Source organism: Dipodomys spectabilis, unplaced genomic scaffold, assembly GCF_019054845.1.
Source record: "Dipodomys spectabilis isolate Male_0828 unplaced genomic scaffold, ASM1905484v1 ptg000024l, whole genome shotgun sequence".
In the NCBI taxonomy this organism is placed as follows: Eukaryota; Metazoa; Chordata; class Mammalia; order Rodentia; family Heteromyidae; genus Dipodomys; species Dipodomys spectabilis.
In genome coordinates, this window is record NW_024870701.1 from 5,487,630 (window position 1) to 5,503,051 (window position 15,422).

At 40.7% G+C, this 15,422-nt stretch overlaps 1 protein-coding gene across 1 annotated transcript in view; it reads right to left on the reverse strand.

Moving 5' to 3' along the window:
• The window catches only part of Ankrd29 (ankyrin repeat domain 29), a 57,434-nt gene that overhangs the window by 20,954 nt on the left and 21,058 nt on the right, over window positions 1-15,422 (reverse strand). The window contains exons 4-5 of the mRNA XM_042675210.1: window positions 7,688-7,786; window positions 3,792-3,890 (exon numbers count right to left, since the gene is read on the reverse strand). Of these exons, the coding sequence (XP_042531144.1) occupies window positions 3,792-3,890; window positions 7,688-7,786 (198 nt within the window). The remainder of the gene's footprint in view (window positions 1-3,791; window positions 3,891-7,687; window positions 7,787-15,422) is intronic.

Here is a 15,422-nt window from a genome sequence, read left to right on the forward strand (position 1 = left end):
CTCGGTGCTATCTCTGAGCTTCTTTTGTTCAGGGCTAGAGCTCTACTACTTGAGCCGCCACTCTACTTCTGGCTTTTTTTTTGTTAGTTAATTGGAGATAAGAGTCTCACAGACTTTCCTGCCCTCAGATCTCAGCTTCCTAAATAGCTAGGGTTATGGGCATGAGCCACCAATGCTGGCTTGAGTTTTCAACTGAGTGTCTATGATTTCTGTTTTGTTGTTGTTGTTCTTAGAACCATATTGTCAGAGCTGGGAAGGTGGCTCAGTGGTAGAGTGTTTGCCTTGCACGCATGAGGCCCTGGGTTCGATTCCTTAGCACCACATAAGCAGAAAAAGCCAGAAGTGGTGCTGTGGCTCAAATGATAGAGTGCTAGCCTTGAGCTGAAGAGCTCAGGGACAGTGCTCAGGCCCAGAGTTCAGGCCCCACGACTGACAAAAAAAAAAAAAAAAAAAGAATTATATTGTCAGATTATTTCAGTAAATGGGTTGGCTGAGCATATGTATTTTCCTGGGTGCCTGTTTCACACAGAGAAGCTCAGGTTTCATTGTTTCTTAACAGAGCTCCTCCTAGTAGAAAACACTCAGACAACACAGTTCATTACCACTCCTCCAGGTGGGAATGCTAACCACAAGCTAACACACACCAGCTTTCCTTCAAGTCTAACCAGATGTGTCACAGGTGAGGTACTGGATTGCCGACGATGTCAGCTGTGCTGCCAGATGGGCCTTAAGGCAATAATAAAAAAAAAAATTAAACAACCTGTACAGATTTTTAAGCAGATGTTTGTGAAGAGAATAGATTGGGCCTGTTCTGGGTTACTCTATGTCATATAAAGAACAGCTTTAAGGGCTTGGTCTAGCCTTGACTTACTCTTTTTAGAAAGCCATAGTTTTGACCTAAGCTACTCCATTTTGAATGTGAGAGCCAAAACAGAATTACCCTACATCTTGTTTACAGCAAATAAAATGTTAACGGCAGTAAACTTATCAAATTAGATAAAAAAAATCTGGATGAGTGGGCATATCAACCTATATCAAGATAACCACTCCCCTGAAGTCTCAAGCACACCAGACCCAGGATAGATAACACTCCTACAGCTGAATCATACTTAGCAATAGGACAGGGAGGGCAGGCTCACCTGCCATCTGGCTATCTGGTGTGTGTGGCAAGGATTAATAGGTGAAGAATCCCTAACTCTGTCCCTATCACTTCAATTCAGCTGCACTCCCCTGCTTGATGTGACCCACTCAAATTTTGGATGCAGTAAGCCATATCAATTCTGTACCTGAAAAACAGCTCTGCATCTAGAATCAGCAAGGCAGCCAGGAGGAACTCTGTATTTTGTCACCATCAGGCCTCAATCGCTGTCTTACCAATATCTTACCTAACCACCTGCAGTAACTCTCTTCGTATCTGTCTCCACTTTCAGCTCTAGCTTTGAACCTTGTGGTTGATGCTTTAACCCTTTCTGTAACCTCTAAATTAGTGTGAAGTGTGATGTGTGATTTGACAGTCAATATTAGCAATTGAGATTGAAGAAAAGAACTTTTGTTGTCCATGGCCTCAACTATCAGTGATACTTGGTAAATTAACACCAAGGAAATTGACATAGCTCATGAATTTGTTATTCAATAAATTCTGCCATTGTGGAAAAACACAGCATTCCCATCTATATTTCTGACATAGTTTGTTCTTGACAATTTGATACTGGGATAAAATAATATTCAGCTGCTTCTTAATGCATTGTCATAAAATTCTACCATGCCCTCCACAGTTGCTAACTTGGGAATTTTCTGAACTGGACGGTATACTGGATTTTCATTATGCACCACAAGTTTCAGTTCTAGAAGGTTTCAGGAATCCTTGATCTCTGTCCCTGTCCCCATATTCTAATTGTTCATTTTTTATTTAGTTACTTTTTAAAGTTAGTTTTCTTCAGCTGTTTTTTTTGGGGGGGGGGTGGGGGGTCAGTTGTGGGGCTTGAACCCTGGGCCTAGGTGCTATTCCTGAGCTCTTCAGCTCAAGGCTAGCACTCCACCACTTGAGCCACAGTACCACTTGCAGTTTTCTGGTGGTTAATTGGAGATAAGAGTCTCACAGACTTTCCTGCCTGGGCTGGTTTTGAACTGTGATCCTCAGATCTCAGCCTCCTGAGTAGCTAGGATTACAGGTATGAGCCACCAGTGCCCAACTCTTCAGCTGTTTTTTTTTTTTTTTTTTTTGGGTCCGGTCATGGGGCCTGAACTCTGGGCATGGGCGCTGTCCCTCAGCTCTTCAGCTCAAGGCTAGCACTCTACCACTTGAGCCACAGCGCCACTTCCGGCTTTTTTTTAAATTTTTGCTTATGTGGTGCTGAGGAATCGAACCCAGGGCCTCAGGCATGCAAGGCAAGCGCTCTACCACTGAGCCACCTTCCCAGCCCATCTTCAGCTGTTTTTAATGGGAGCATTTGGACTATCTGGGTAAAGGTAAGTGTGGAAGTTATGGTGCATGAAATTTCCTGACCAACATTATTAACAAAGAAAAATGTACTAGGAGCAAGGTACCCCACAAATTCAGTTCTAAGATATTGTACCACCCCAAGAATGTTCTGTCAGAGTATTATCTGTACACTAATTCTACATCCACACTCAAATTGGATTGATGATTATGAGTGGTCAAGCTCTGAAAAATCACCATCCACTTTCCCTTTCCAAAGCCTTTGGCTACATAAACTAGGATACACCCTTAGCTACACTTCACTGATAGACACATAGAGAAGTCTATAGCCAAAGCTTTAGATTTACATTTCTTAGACATGGCCATATGTCAGAACCACCTGTTGCTTCAGTTGTGACTCCAGAGACTGGTTTGGTTGTCCTGGAATCAGTTCTAGAAAAAACGAGTATTTCTAAAAGCTCCCCAGGACTGTAATGGGCATCCAGGGTTGAGAAACACTTCTTTAGATCATTATCAAGTAATCCAAACATTCCACAGTAATGCTGCAGGTTCAGAAAGTGTTACAGATGTTGAGGAAAGCACCAGAGGGTAAGGCTACTTGCTGTAGACTTCAAAGTGGCCTGTGATTTGTCAGAGTTAACTAGGTAAACTCTAAAAAGGATATTCAAATGGAGACATTCACACCTACATAGCTCATTACCTGACTATGAAAGTTTAGTGCCTGAGGCATAAGGGTTAAATGCCTACTTACTTGTGGTGTGACCTAAAATAGTTTCCTAGATAATTTGTCTCCTTGAGACTCTGTCAAATCACTTCATATCCCATATTTTCTTTTTTTTCCTACAAAATCAGAACAACACTTGTCATAAATCCTATAGAATTACCATGACAAGAGTCCTTACATAATGTGCTAATTGCCAATTAGCTGGAAATAGACCTGGGCTAGCAGCAGATGGCCGTCAAAGATCAATAGAGCATGTTCTTTTCATGGGTCTTCATCCATCTACCTTGCTTATCTTTCAAATATATTGGGTTCTTCTCTTCATGCCCTTCCACACAAATACAACAGGTCAGTATATTTTGCTTTTTGACAAGTCCATATGCCATGCGGCATGAGTACATATGCATGGTATGTTTGAAGATGTTAATTGAGCAGGTAGCTGGAATGTGACAGAATAAGCTCAACAGATGAGCTATTCTTTTTTCCTTTTAGTGTCTAAGATTAGAGTCCCACTGTTCATTATGATATTTTTTGAAGCTGGCTTATCTGACATCTGAATTTAGACTGCAGTGTAATACATGATAAAGGAAGGAGCAGGTATCCACTGGACATCCCTTAGCAAGCACTCACATAAAGTTGGTCATGGATGTTGGCTCCGTGCTTCAGTAATGTCTCCACCACCTGTCTGTGCCCATACTGACTGGCAGCCAACAGGGCAGTGCCTCCATCCTATGCACATGAATATATAAACACATTAGAGACAGCTCAAGCAGAAGCTCCTCATACAGAACATTGGAAGACACTCGCTTTCCTTTTTTCCCCTTTTCCTTTTATAATGATTGCAGGGGAGCACATAAAAATTCACACCTATGCATCCTAAAGGTGACGAAAGGTCATAAGTTAGGGGCCCAGGCTTACAGAAAAAGGGTTATGTAATGCCAGCCTAACATGCCCCAGGACTTGGCACTAAGCCTCTTTTGTTCTCCTGCTATGTAAGACAGGAAACTGGTCCCCAGAAAAAAAAAGCGAGGAGGGAAAGCACGTATGTGGACTGTGGACAGAGGGACAGATCGACATATGTGCAGAAAGAGGTACACATGTGGACACATGGAGAAACAGGCACCCAGACACAGAGACTCGTGCACTTTACTCTGTTTAGTTTATTCCTACAATAAATTATTCTTCTGTAATTGCCTTTGGCTGGCTGAGTCTTTTTGCCAAAACCGTAATGTTGGACTGAAAAATGGCAGCAGTGCCAACATTAGCCAGCCACCGACCCCAACAATTTTGATAGGATTCACCTTAACGATGAGAAATGATGTTGTAAACTTGGATGACTTATTCAGAGATAAAGTTATTTCACCAAGTTATTATGATTTAGAAGTTTCTCATGCCAAATGCAGAATCATCTATTCAGGAATCATAGGATAGAAAGTCTGTACCATTTTTGTCAGTTCTGCCTTAGAAATACCAGAAGAACCTCTCAAGGCTTCTGGCCAGAGACTCCCTTAACAAACATGGGCTTCTGTCTATAGTGTACCTGGTTAGAAGCCACTGAGTCTAAGGTGCTTTGATGGGGTGACCCTTTGGGGCTATTGCTTTCATGAGACAACCTCTGCCTCCATTAGAACAGCACATGATAGTATATTTCATGTGTCTCTCACGTTCCTGCTTAGTGTTTTCCTTTGAACATATGCCAATTTTCCCAGGTCTCTTTTAAAGTTTGGGGCCTAAACTCAGCATTGCACTGTAAAGCAGGTGTTTCATCCACTCTACTTTTATCTCTATAGCTTAAATTAGAATTAGTTCTTATGTCAACCACATCACACTACTGACTCATTGAGTTTGTGGTCAATGAAAACCATTAATGGATTTTCTCAGGTGGTACTGGTAAGACATTATCTTTTCCCATCTAGGATTGTTGAGTTGTTTGGCTCTGTGGACACTTAAGTTAATAATAAATAATTTGAGAACATGCAATCTGGTTCAAAACTGCAAATCATTAATATGGCTGTGTGGCTTCTAAATTTGGACATAGGGTTTTTGCTAGAAGAGAGTTCTGATCTACTAGGCCTAAGGTGAAGTTCTGTCATGTGGAATGACTGATAGGCAGATGGCAGGTAGCCTCACCTGTAGAAACTGTGCTATAAGAGCTCCTATGATCATGCACAGGCAATATCCTGGGGGATAAGGGATGGGCTGTGTGGTTGGAAAGGGTGCTTAAAGGGAAAGAAACAGAAAGGAGACAGGAGGAAGGCTGAAGTTGTTGAAGATGGTGGTGGTATGGGAACATTGAGAAACTGCTTAATACCACCAATGAGCTGCCCTGTTTTCAAGCTCTGTCCCTTGAATGTCCCCATATCTTTGCATCATGTGGCAAAAGAATAGTAAAATATAATAATTATGATAAAAAGAACTGATCTCTTTGAGAGAGAAAAAAAGAGGGAGAGGGAGAGAGAGAGGGAGAGAGAGAGAGAGAAGAAGAGAGGAAGAGAGAGAAAACACACTAGTCCTGGGACTTGAACTCAGGGACTGAGGTTTTGTTTTGTTTTGGCTTCTTTTACCACTTGAGCCACAGCTCCACCTGTGGCTTTTTGGTGGTTAATTGGAGATAAGAGTCTCACAGACTTTCCTGACCAGGCTGGCTTTAAATCATGGGCCTCAGAGCTCAGTTTCTTGATTAGCTAGGTTTACAGGTGGTACATTGGTGCTGGCTCTTTTGATTTTTAAAAACACATTTGTAGATTATTATTTGTATAGCTGTATAAGGAAGAGAACAGTTATTGAAATAAAATCACTTTTGGCAATACATTTATACTATAATCTCTTGACATTCTTCTTCCCAGGGAAAGCTCTTAGACACCTGCAGTTGGCCTCATGGAAACACATGGAACTTCTCCTCTAGGCCTCTGTGTTCTGCAGGTTTCTGCAACAGCACAGAGTGGTTCATGTATAAAGGCTTTAAGCAAGTGTTGACTTGCTAACCAAAACAAAGACTGGAATAATATTCAGTCATACATGAGCATTTTGACTTGGTTCAGATATAGGTACAGATATATGGACTTTGTTGAGATATAAGTTTATTTTTTTTTGTCGGTCGTGTGGCTTGAACTCTGGGCCTGGGCGCTGTCCCTCAGCTCTTCAGCTCAAGGCGATCGCTCTACCACTTGAGCTACAGCACCACTTCCAGTTTTCTGGTGGTTTATTGGAGATCGGAGTCTCACGGTCTCTCCTGCCCAGGCTGGCTTTGAACCACGATCCTCAGATCTCAGCCTCCTGAGTAGCTAGGATTATAGGCGTGAGCCACCAGCGCCCGGCGAGATATAAGTTTAAAGAACTTTCTGTTTTGAGTTGTATTGCATTGATAATAAGAAATAAAAATGACATTGAATAGAAAATAACTTATCTTGTGTTACTATATGTTTAAGGGCATACACACAGTACAACTGCAGGTTTTGGAAAAGATAGAACTCTTACATGAAATTCAGATCTATTTAATAGCATCATTTTAACAGGAAAAAAAATCCACTGGAATCACCCTCCCCACTCGGTATCTAAATATCAATAGATTAAAATAAAAACTGAAAGGTTTCCAACTTGAGCAGATTTTCAAATATTTTAACTTATTTGCAGATCAGAAATGGCTAACAATGAAAAACATATTGTGAACACAAAAGTGATCTTTTTGCAATCTCAATTTTCTTACTTGTAAGTCAAAAATGAAAATCAGGAACTTATTTAAATAAAGAACCACAACTTCTTGCTGAGCTATATGTTTTAATTATGTATTGTTTATTTCATGAGAAAACCCACAAAAGCCAGCTTCCTGCCAATAATAATTCCTATTATAGTACTGAGGTTAATCTGTGTGTGTGTGTGTGTGTGTGTGTGTGTGTGTGTGTGTGTGTGTGTGTGTGTGTGTGTGTGTGCCCACGCATGCGCACACACGAGGGTCCTAGGCCCTGTCCCTGAACTTCTCTGGCTCAAGGTTAGTGCTCTGTCACTTGAGCCACAGTGCCACAACTGGCCTTTCTGAGTAATTTATTGGAGAGTACATAGCCTTTCATTGACTTTGCTACTAAGGATGGCTTTGAACTTCAATCCTTAGTTCTCAGCCTCTCAAGTAGCTAGGATTAAAAGCATCAGCTACCAGCACCTGCCTCAGAGATTAATCTTGAGATAGAATAAAGCCCATAGAAACAGGGAGAGTTAGACAGGCATCTTCCACTGTATCCCTCCTGGTTTAAAATTTAGTGTAGCAGAGAGAAAGCAAACAGTGCAAGAAAAGGTCTAAGTAACTCTTTTGGAAAATCTCCAAGTTTACTCCAGAGAAAAAGTTAATGTTTGGAATAGAATCACTAGAACAAGCCTTGAACCCCTACCATAAGGTTGTAAAACCCCCTCCCTCAGTTTGGGAATCTTACAGAAAAGGAAGTACAAGTTTGTAGTTACAGTTAAGGGCAGAATAAAGATCTATGACTGCTAAGGTCCTCTGACAAAGTATGAAATCAAGAAGGCTCTCTTACTTTGGTTCTACATTCAGTGGATGCTCCAAATCCAAAGAGAAATCTCACGACTTCATTGTGGCCTTGCTGAGCAGCAAAGAACAGGGCAGTTGTACCTGACTGGGGGAGAGGGGGAGAAAGAGAGAGAGAGGCTGGCTTTAATAGACATGTAAATAAATTATATTTGATTTACACATTTGCAAGGAACAAAAAACTATATCTTCCCTGCCCCTGCACACACATCTTTTAGCCTAGGAAGAGCTATATTTGATTTGATTCTATTTCTTGGCCACCCCAGGGGAGTGACAAAATAAAATGAAATAATTATTAATGGTATAATAGGCTAAATGGTGGCGCCAAAGATAGACTCCACCTAATTCCAGGAATTTGTGACTGTCAGCTTATATGGCAAAAGATATGATTAAGTTATAGACTCTAAGCCTAGGAGCTTATCCTAGGTTACCTGGGTGAATCCTAAATCCAGTGACAAGTGTTGATACAAGAGCTAGAAAAGAGGTCAGTTCCCATTGGCTCTACTTATAATCCTAGCTACATGGGAAGTAGAGATCAGAGGATTACAGTTCAATGCCCCCCCCCAAAGTGTGTGTGTATGGCGGGGGGGGGGGGGATTGGGAAGTGGCTCAGTCCACAGTAAGTTCAAGACCCTGACTTTAAACCCTAATACTTCCCCTCCCCCAAAGAGTGGAAAAACAGCTGTGCATGGTGGCTCATCCCTGTAATTATGCTACCTGGGAGGAAGAGATTGAAAGGACCAAAGTTTGAGGTCAGTCTGAGGAAAACGTTTTTTCAAGACACCTATCTCAATCAATTAAAGGTGGGCATGGTGGCATGCATTTGAAGAGTAAAGAAGGATGGTGGACCACGTTGGACCAGGCATAAATGTGAGACTGTTTTAAAACAAGTAACTAAAGAGGCAAAGAATGTGGCTCAGTGGTAGAGTGTTTGCCTAGCATGCATGAAGCATTGGGTTTGATTCCTCAGTACCATATACACAGAAAATACTTGAAGTAGTGCTATAGCTCCAAGTGGTAGAGTACTAACCTTGAGCAAAAGAAGCTCAGGGACAGTGCTCAGGATCTGAGTTCAAGCCCCGTGACTGGCAAAAAAAATACAACAAAATAACTAAAGCAAAAAGATCTGGCAGAGTGGCTCAAGTGGTAGAGTGCCTGCCATACAAGAGCAAGACCCTGAGTTCAAACTCCAATACTATAAAAGAGGAAAAAGGAAGAGGAGGTAGAAAAGGAGGAGGATGAGGAGGAAGGCATAGAATTACAATCACAAGTTCCAAGATAGCCTGAGCTATAGAATGTGACTTTCCCCCAAAACAAAACAAAGCCAACAACAAACCCCAAAAGAAAACAAATAAGAAAAATATAAAAGAGTGAGTAGCCAGGTGCTAGTGGTTCATGCTCATAACCCTAGGCACTCACGACACTGAGATCAGAAGGATCTCAGTGAGACCAGCTTGGACAAAAATGTCCACAAGAATCCATCACAAAGGGATAACAATGCTGGACAAGAAATGCATTCATTATCTTACTCATATAACTGTAACCCCTCTGTACAGCATCTATACAATAAAATAAAATAAAATAAAAAGAATCCATCACAATAGAAGTGTGGTGGCATGCACTTGTCATTCCTGCTTCAACAGGAATATAAAGAGGGCAGGCTGTGGTCCAGGCATGTCCTGGGCAAGAAGAGAGAACGTTTCCCCAAATACGTTAGAAACAATAGCAAGAAAAAAAAAGATACTTGTGTTCCTATCTTGGGTTCATTTCACTTAACATCATCTTATATGGTCATATGTACATAGCTTTTGGCCTTTTCTGCTTGTCCTACACATGTACTAGGTATTGCAAATAAGGGAAACCAGGGGACCTACGTTTTTTGGGGGCCTGGCTTACTTCACTTAATATAATTTTTTCCAAGTCTTTCCATTTCCTAACAAATGGGGCGGTGTCATTCTTTCTGATGGAGGCAGAGAATTCCATTGTGTATATATACCACATTTTCTTGATCCATTCATCTACTGAGGGGCATCTGGGTTGGTTCCATATCTTAGCTATGGTGAATAATGCTGCAATAAACATAGTTGTGCTGATAGCCTTAGTAGGGCCTTGTTTGTGATTGTTTGGGTAAATGCCCAAAAGTGGGATTGCTGGGTCATAGGGGAGCTCTATGTGGAGTCTTTTGAGGAACCTCCTCCAAATAATAAGTGCAAAAACAAATATAAAAACCCTCCTTACAATCTTCCTAAGCAAAATGCCAACAATAACAAAAAATGGGCTGTAGGCAGCATGGGTCAGTGGTAGAGCACCTGTCTTGCAAGTGTGAGGCCTTGAGTTCAAACCCTGTACCGCCAACAAGGATAAAACATTTCATTCATAACAGCTAAAATGTGGAAGCAAAGCAATTGAATTACTGAACTATGGATGAATGGATAAGCACAATGTGGCATACTGATACAATAGAATATTATTTAACCTGAAAAACAAGGAAATTCTGACATAGACCACAACAGATGAATCTTGAAGACTCGTTGCATCAAATGTGTCAAAAATAATGTTAGAAAAAGAATGGTGGATGCTACTGTGTTAACTAATCAAACTCATAAAGCCAGAAAGTAGGATGATGGTTGCTAGGGTTGGGGGAAGGTGAATAGTAGTTATTGCTCAGTGGGTACAGACTTTCAGTTTTTTATTTTGTTTTCACACTGCTAGGAATTGAACTTGGGCCTTACACATTGCTCTGCCCCTGAGCTACATTCCTGGCCCTACTTTCAGTTTTCCTAGCTGGATGATGGTGTTGGTTGTATAGACTATGAATATATATGTATGTATGTATATGTCCATATATATATATATATATATATGCATGTCATTGAACTGTGTTCTTACAATGGCTAAACTAGTATATTTTATGCAGTGAATTTTACTACAATGAAAACAATAGCTATAAAAGAAGTGAGAGGATATTTGGAGTGCTATGGTCACAAGCTACGGAATGTTGCTATACTGGAAGAGGCAAAGAATGGATTCTCCTCTGAAGCCCACAGAGACCGCGGCCCGACCCACAATGCCTTTAGAATTCAAGAGAATAAATTTCTGTTGCTTTTTTTTGTCACTACTTACTCAGGGCTTCAAGTTTGCTAGGCTGGCGCACTACCATCTAAGCCACACCTCTAGCCCCCACTTCTTTTTTGTTTTCCATGAAGTTCTTTTTTTTTTTTTGCTTTTTTTTATTGTGAAAATACTGAAAAGAGGGGTAACAATTACATGGGCAAGATAATGAGTACATTTCTTATCCAGCATTGTTACCTCCTCCTTTGTTTCCCCTTCCCATCCCTTCCCATCCTCCCCCTGCCCTCCCCCCCCAATCCTCCTTCCCCCCCCCACCAAAGTTCGTTTCGACATAACGAATTGTACATCTCATTGTTGCAATGGATCCACCTGTATCCCTATTTAAACTATTTGTTTTTTCCCTTCCCCTCCACAAATTATACCAACCTCAAATACAGTGAAAGCAGGGGTTACACTGTCGGGGAGGGACATACAAAGCAACAAAGAAATCATCTTATAAATGTGTTAGAAACAATCACTTGAAAGAAAAATACATTTGAATATATATCTTAGGGTTCATTTCCCTAACATCAACTTATCTGACCTTTTCTGCTTGACTCATACATATACTAGTTATTGCAAATAAGGGAAACCACGGGACCTAAGTTTCTTTGGGCCTGGCTTACTTCACTTAATATAATTTTTTTCAAGTCTTTCCATTTCCTAACAAATGGGGCAATGTCATTCTTTCTGATGGAGGCAGAGAATTCCATTGTGTATATATACCACATTTTCTTGATCCATTCATCTACTGAGGGGCATCTGGGTTGGTTCCATATCTTAGCTATGGTAAATAATGCTGCAATAAACATAGTCGTGCTGGTAGCTTTAGTGTGGCCTTGTTTGTGATCATTTGGGTAAATTCCCAAAAGTGGGATTGCTGGGTCATAGGGGAGCTGTATGTGGAGTCTTTTGAGGAAACTTGATACTGCTTTCCAAAGTGGTTGAACAAGTTTACACTCCCACCAACAATGCAGTAAGGTTCCCTTCTGTCCACATCCCCTCCAGCATCTGTTGTTATTAGAGTTCTTGATTATAGCCAATCTAACTGGGGTGAGGTGGTATCTCAATGTTGTTTTGATTTGCATTTCTTTTATGGCTAGAGAGGTTGAGCATTTCTTCATGTGTCTATTGGCCATCCTTCTTTCCTCTTCAGAGAAGTTTCTCTTTAAGTCTTTAGCCCACTTATTTATTGGGCAGTTGTTTCTTTGAAGATATGTTGTTGGGGGATTTAATTTTTTGAGTTCCAGGTATATTTTAGATATGAGACTCTTGTCTGTTGTATGGCTAGTGAAGATCTTCTCCCAATCCGTGGGCTTTCTATTGATCTTGCTAGCTATGTCCTTTGCCATGCAGAAGCTCTGCAATTTCATGCAATCCCATTTGTCCAACCTTTCTTTGATTTGTTGTGTTTCTGGGTCTCTATTAAGAAAATTTTGGACTGTGCCAAGGAGTCCTAGGGTTTCTCCTATTCCATCCTGTAATGTTTTCAGGGTGTCTGCTTTGACTCCAAGGTCTTTGATCCATTTGGAGTTGATTCTGGTGCAGGGTGATATATAAGGATCTAGCTTTAGTTTTCTACAAGTAGTTAACCAATTTTGGCAGCACCATTTACTGAAGAGGCTGTCTTTCTTCCATTCTATTTTTTTAGCTCCCTTATCAAAAATTAGATGGCTATAGGGCTGTAGGTTCATTTCTGGGTTTTCAATTCTATTCCATTGGTCCTGAGGTCTGTTCTTGTGCCAGTACCAAGCTGTTTTGATTACTATGGCTTTGTAGTAGAGTTTGAAATTTGGTATTGATATTCCTCCAGCACTGTTCTTTCTGTTGAGGATCATTTTAGCTATTTGAGGTCTTTTATTGTTCCATATGAATTTTTGGATTGCCTCTTCTATTTCCTTGAAGAATGAGGATAGAATATTGATAGGTATCACATTGAATTTGTAGATAGCCTCAGGAAGTATTGCCATTTTCACAATGTTGATCTTTCCAATCCAGGAACACGTAGCCCCCACTTCTTGCTGATTATTTTGGAGATGGAATCTAATGAATTTTCTTTCCAGGCCAGTTTTGAACTGCAGTCCTCCAGATCTCAGCCTCCTAAGAAGCTAGGAAATCAGGTAAGAACCACTGACATCTGGAAAATTCCTGTTGTTTTAAGTTATCATCTTTGGGGTGATCAGTTTATAATCATCACAGAAAATTAATATATTTAGTAGAATGTGATTTTCTTGATCTCAGTCTCCAAATAGCAAAGATAACAGACATGAGCCATTGCCTAAGTTGTCTTTTTTTCAGTAAGATATTTAAGTAAATTTAGAAGTTATAATGATAGCAGTTTCAGCCAATTTGGGATCATATATGCTATCAAACATGCACAAGAGTATAGTAGTCCATAGGCAACATGATCTAGATTTCAGTCTGGAATGTGAATGATGGTCTTAATGCTTGTTTGTTTGTTTTACTGCTGAAGGGCTTGACACTAACTCCTGTGCCTGTGAGTTTTTAACCAGCGATGATCGCTGATTCTCTTACCATGGTCTTTGAAGACTATCTGCTTCCAGTTTGTTTATGTGTCTAGGCAGCCAAGTTAAGACAAGGAAGACAGGTGCTTTTTCAAGTATCATAATACTGCTAGCTAGCTTAACAATGAACCAAATGTAAGCCTGCTGTAAGAGTACATTACAAAGCACTCAGAAGTTCTTTGGATTAGCTTCCAAAATAGGTGTGTGAGGTTGGGGTCTTCCTTTGGTTTAACATTTCTTTTACTCCAGAAATTCAAGGGACTGCTGGTAACTGACCATAACATCATCATCTGAGCCACAGTTTGTCTCTAAATGGAGAGGACTTTGGTAAGTCTTCAAGAGTTGCTGTTTTTAGTGTACACATTTTCAATTCCAAGATGACTGACTTGTTCCTGCTCCTTTCAAGTGGCAAAACGTTAATTTCTCCATGAAGACTGAGATAATGGTCAAGTGAATCACTCCTGTGACTTGGAACTGTTTGAACTATGCATACCTTTCTCATCTCCTGCCCCTAATTTTCCCTATTTAATAACAGACAAGTGTCTTTTCTTTTCTGTGGCTGTAACCTAACAAAAATCCTTTCTTTGTCCTTCACCATATCTCTTTATTTGGCACATAGGAGTGAGTAGATAGACATGAAATGTGAACTTCTAGAGTTTGGACCAAACATTGAGCCCATAAAATCCATACATTGGCTAGAAATCAAATGCTTCTTCCTTCTCCCTGCTTTTCTCGAGATTTTTTGTGCATGTTAGCCCTGTCCTTTAGGATAAAGATTTTAGTAGGCAGATATTGTTTGTATTAGAGAAAAATCTGTGTTTTTGCTTTAAAGTTATAATAAACAAGCACTATAAAACAAATGCAGAAAAAGATAGGTTAATTTTAAACTGTATTTCTAAATGTGTCCATTTTCATCCCAGAGGGAAATTTTACTTCAGTTGATAAAATGAAAAAATGACCTAAAACAACTATCTATTTTTGTGCAAATTGCTCAAAAGAGCCTGTGAGAAGACTGAGTTTGTAGCAGTTTCTCTACATGGTTCTTTCTCAAGAGACCAAGTGAACTAGGGCTGTGGAGAACCAGACCTCCCATTCTGTTAGTCAAGGTTTACCATGCAGGGGGTGACAAGATGCATCGTGGAACTTTTGACACAGTCCTTAGATCTGATTATCTTTTTTTTTTTTTTTTTAATTTTTTAATTTTTTTTTTGGTCCAGTCGTGGGGCCTGAACTCTGGGCCTGGGTGCTGTCCCTCAGCTCTTCAGCTCAAGGCTAGCGCTCTACCACTTGAGCCACAGCGCCACTTCTGGCTTTTTTCTTTTTGCTTATGTGGTGCTGAGGAATCGAACCCAGGGCCTCATGCATGCAAGGCAAGCACTCTACCACTGAGCCACCTTCCCAGCCCAGATCTGATTATCTTAACTTGCTCTATTTGGTCTTGACTGAAAGGGATGAGGTATGCTGGATTTCTGAAAGTTTGGTTGATATATGGTCTCCAGGGCAGATTTTAAGATTAGGCTGGATCAAGGAAAACAAAGTGCCCAGTCTGGTTTGGAGCAGGCTAGGATGTCTGCCAGGCATGCAGATGTGAATAGAGAGGCTATGTTTATTCTTGGGATGACTGGAACATATGTCTCCACCTGCCTCCTGATTCTAGGTTGGCTTGGAAATATACAGAACCTCCTCAGACCAGAACCCTGAAGACATGCCCCATCTCCCTTCTGCTTCTCCAGATTGGACCAACAATAGATCCTCAGGTGAGACTGTGAGAAGCAACTTTAGCAAATGCTTTAGCTGGGCCCATGTATTTACTAAAAGCAAGATAAAAGCTGGACACTTCTCCCCGCCCCCCCCCCCCCCCACTTTGAACCTGTGCCCTTTGATCTGAGCCATTCTTTCCTGCAGTCATTTTGCAATTACGATGGACTCCAAGAAAGACAGGATTTACCACAAGCATCTTGTGACTAAGGCAAACTGCCCCTCAGACAGACAATGTCAACTTCTTATCATCTTGTGGCAAAAGGCAAAACTGTTCCAAAGAAAGAGAATTGCCAAGACAAGATGTACAAGAAAATGTGATTATATATA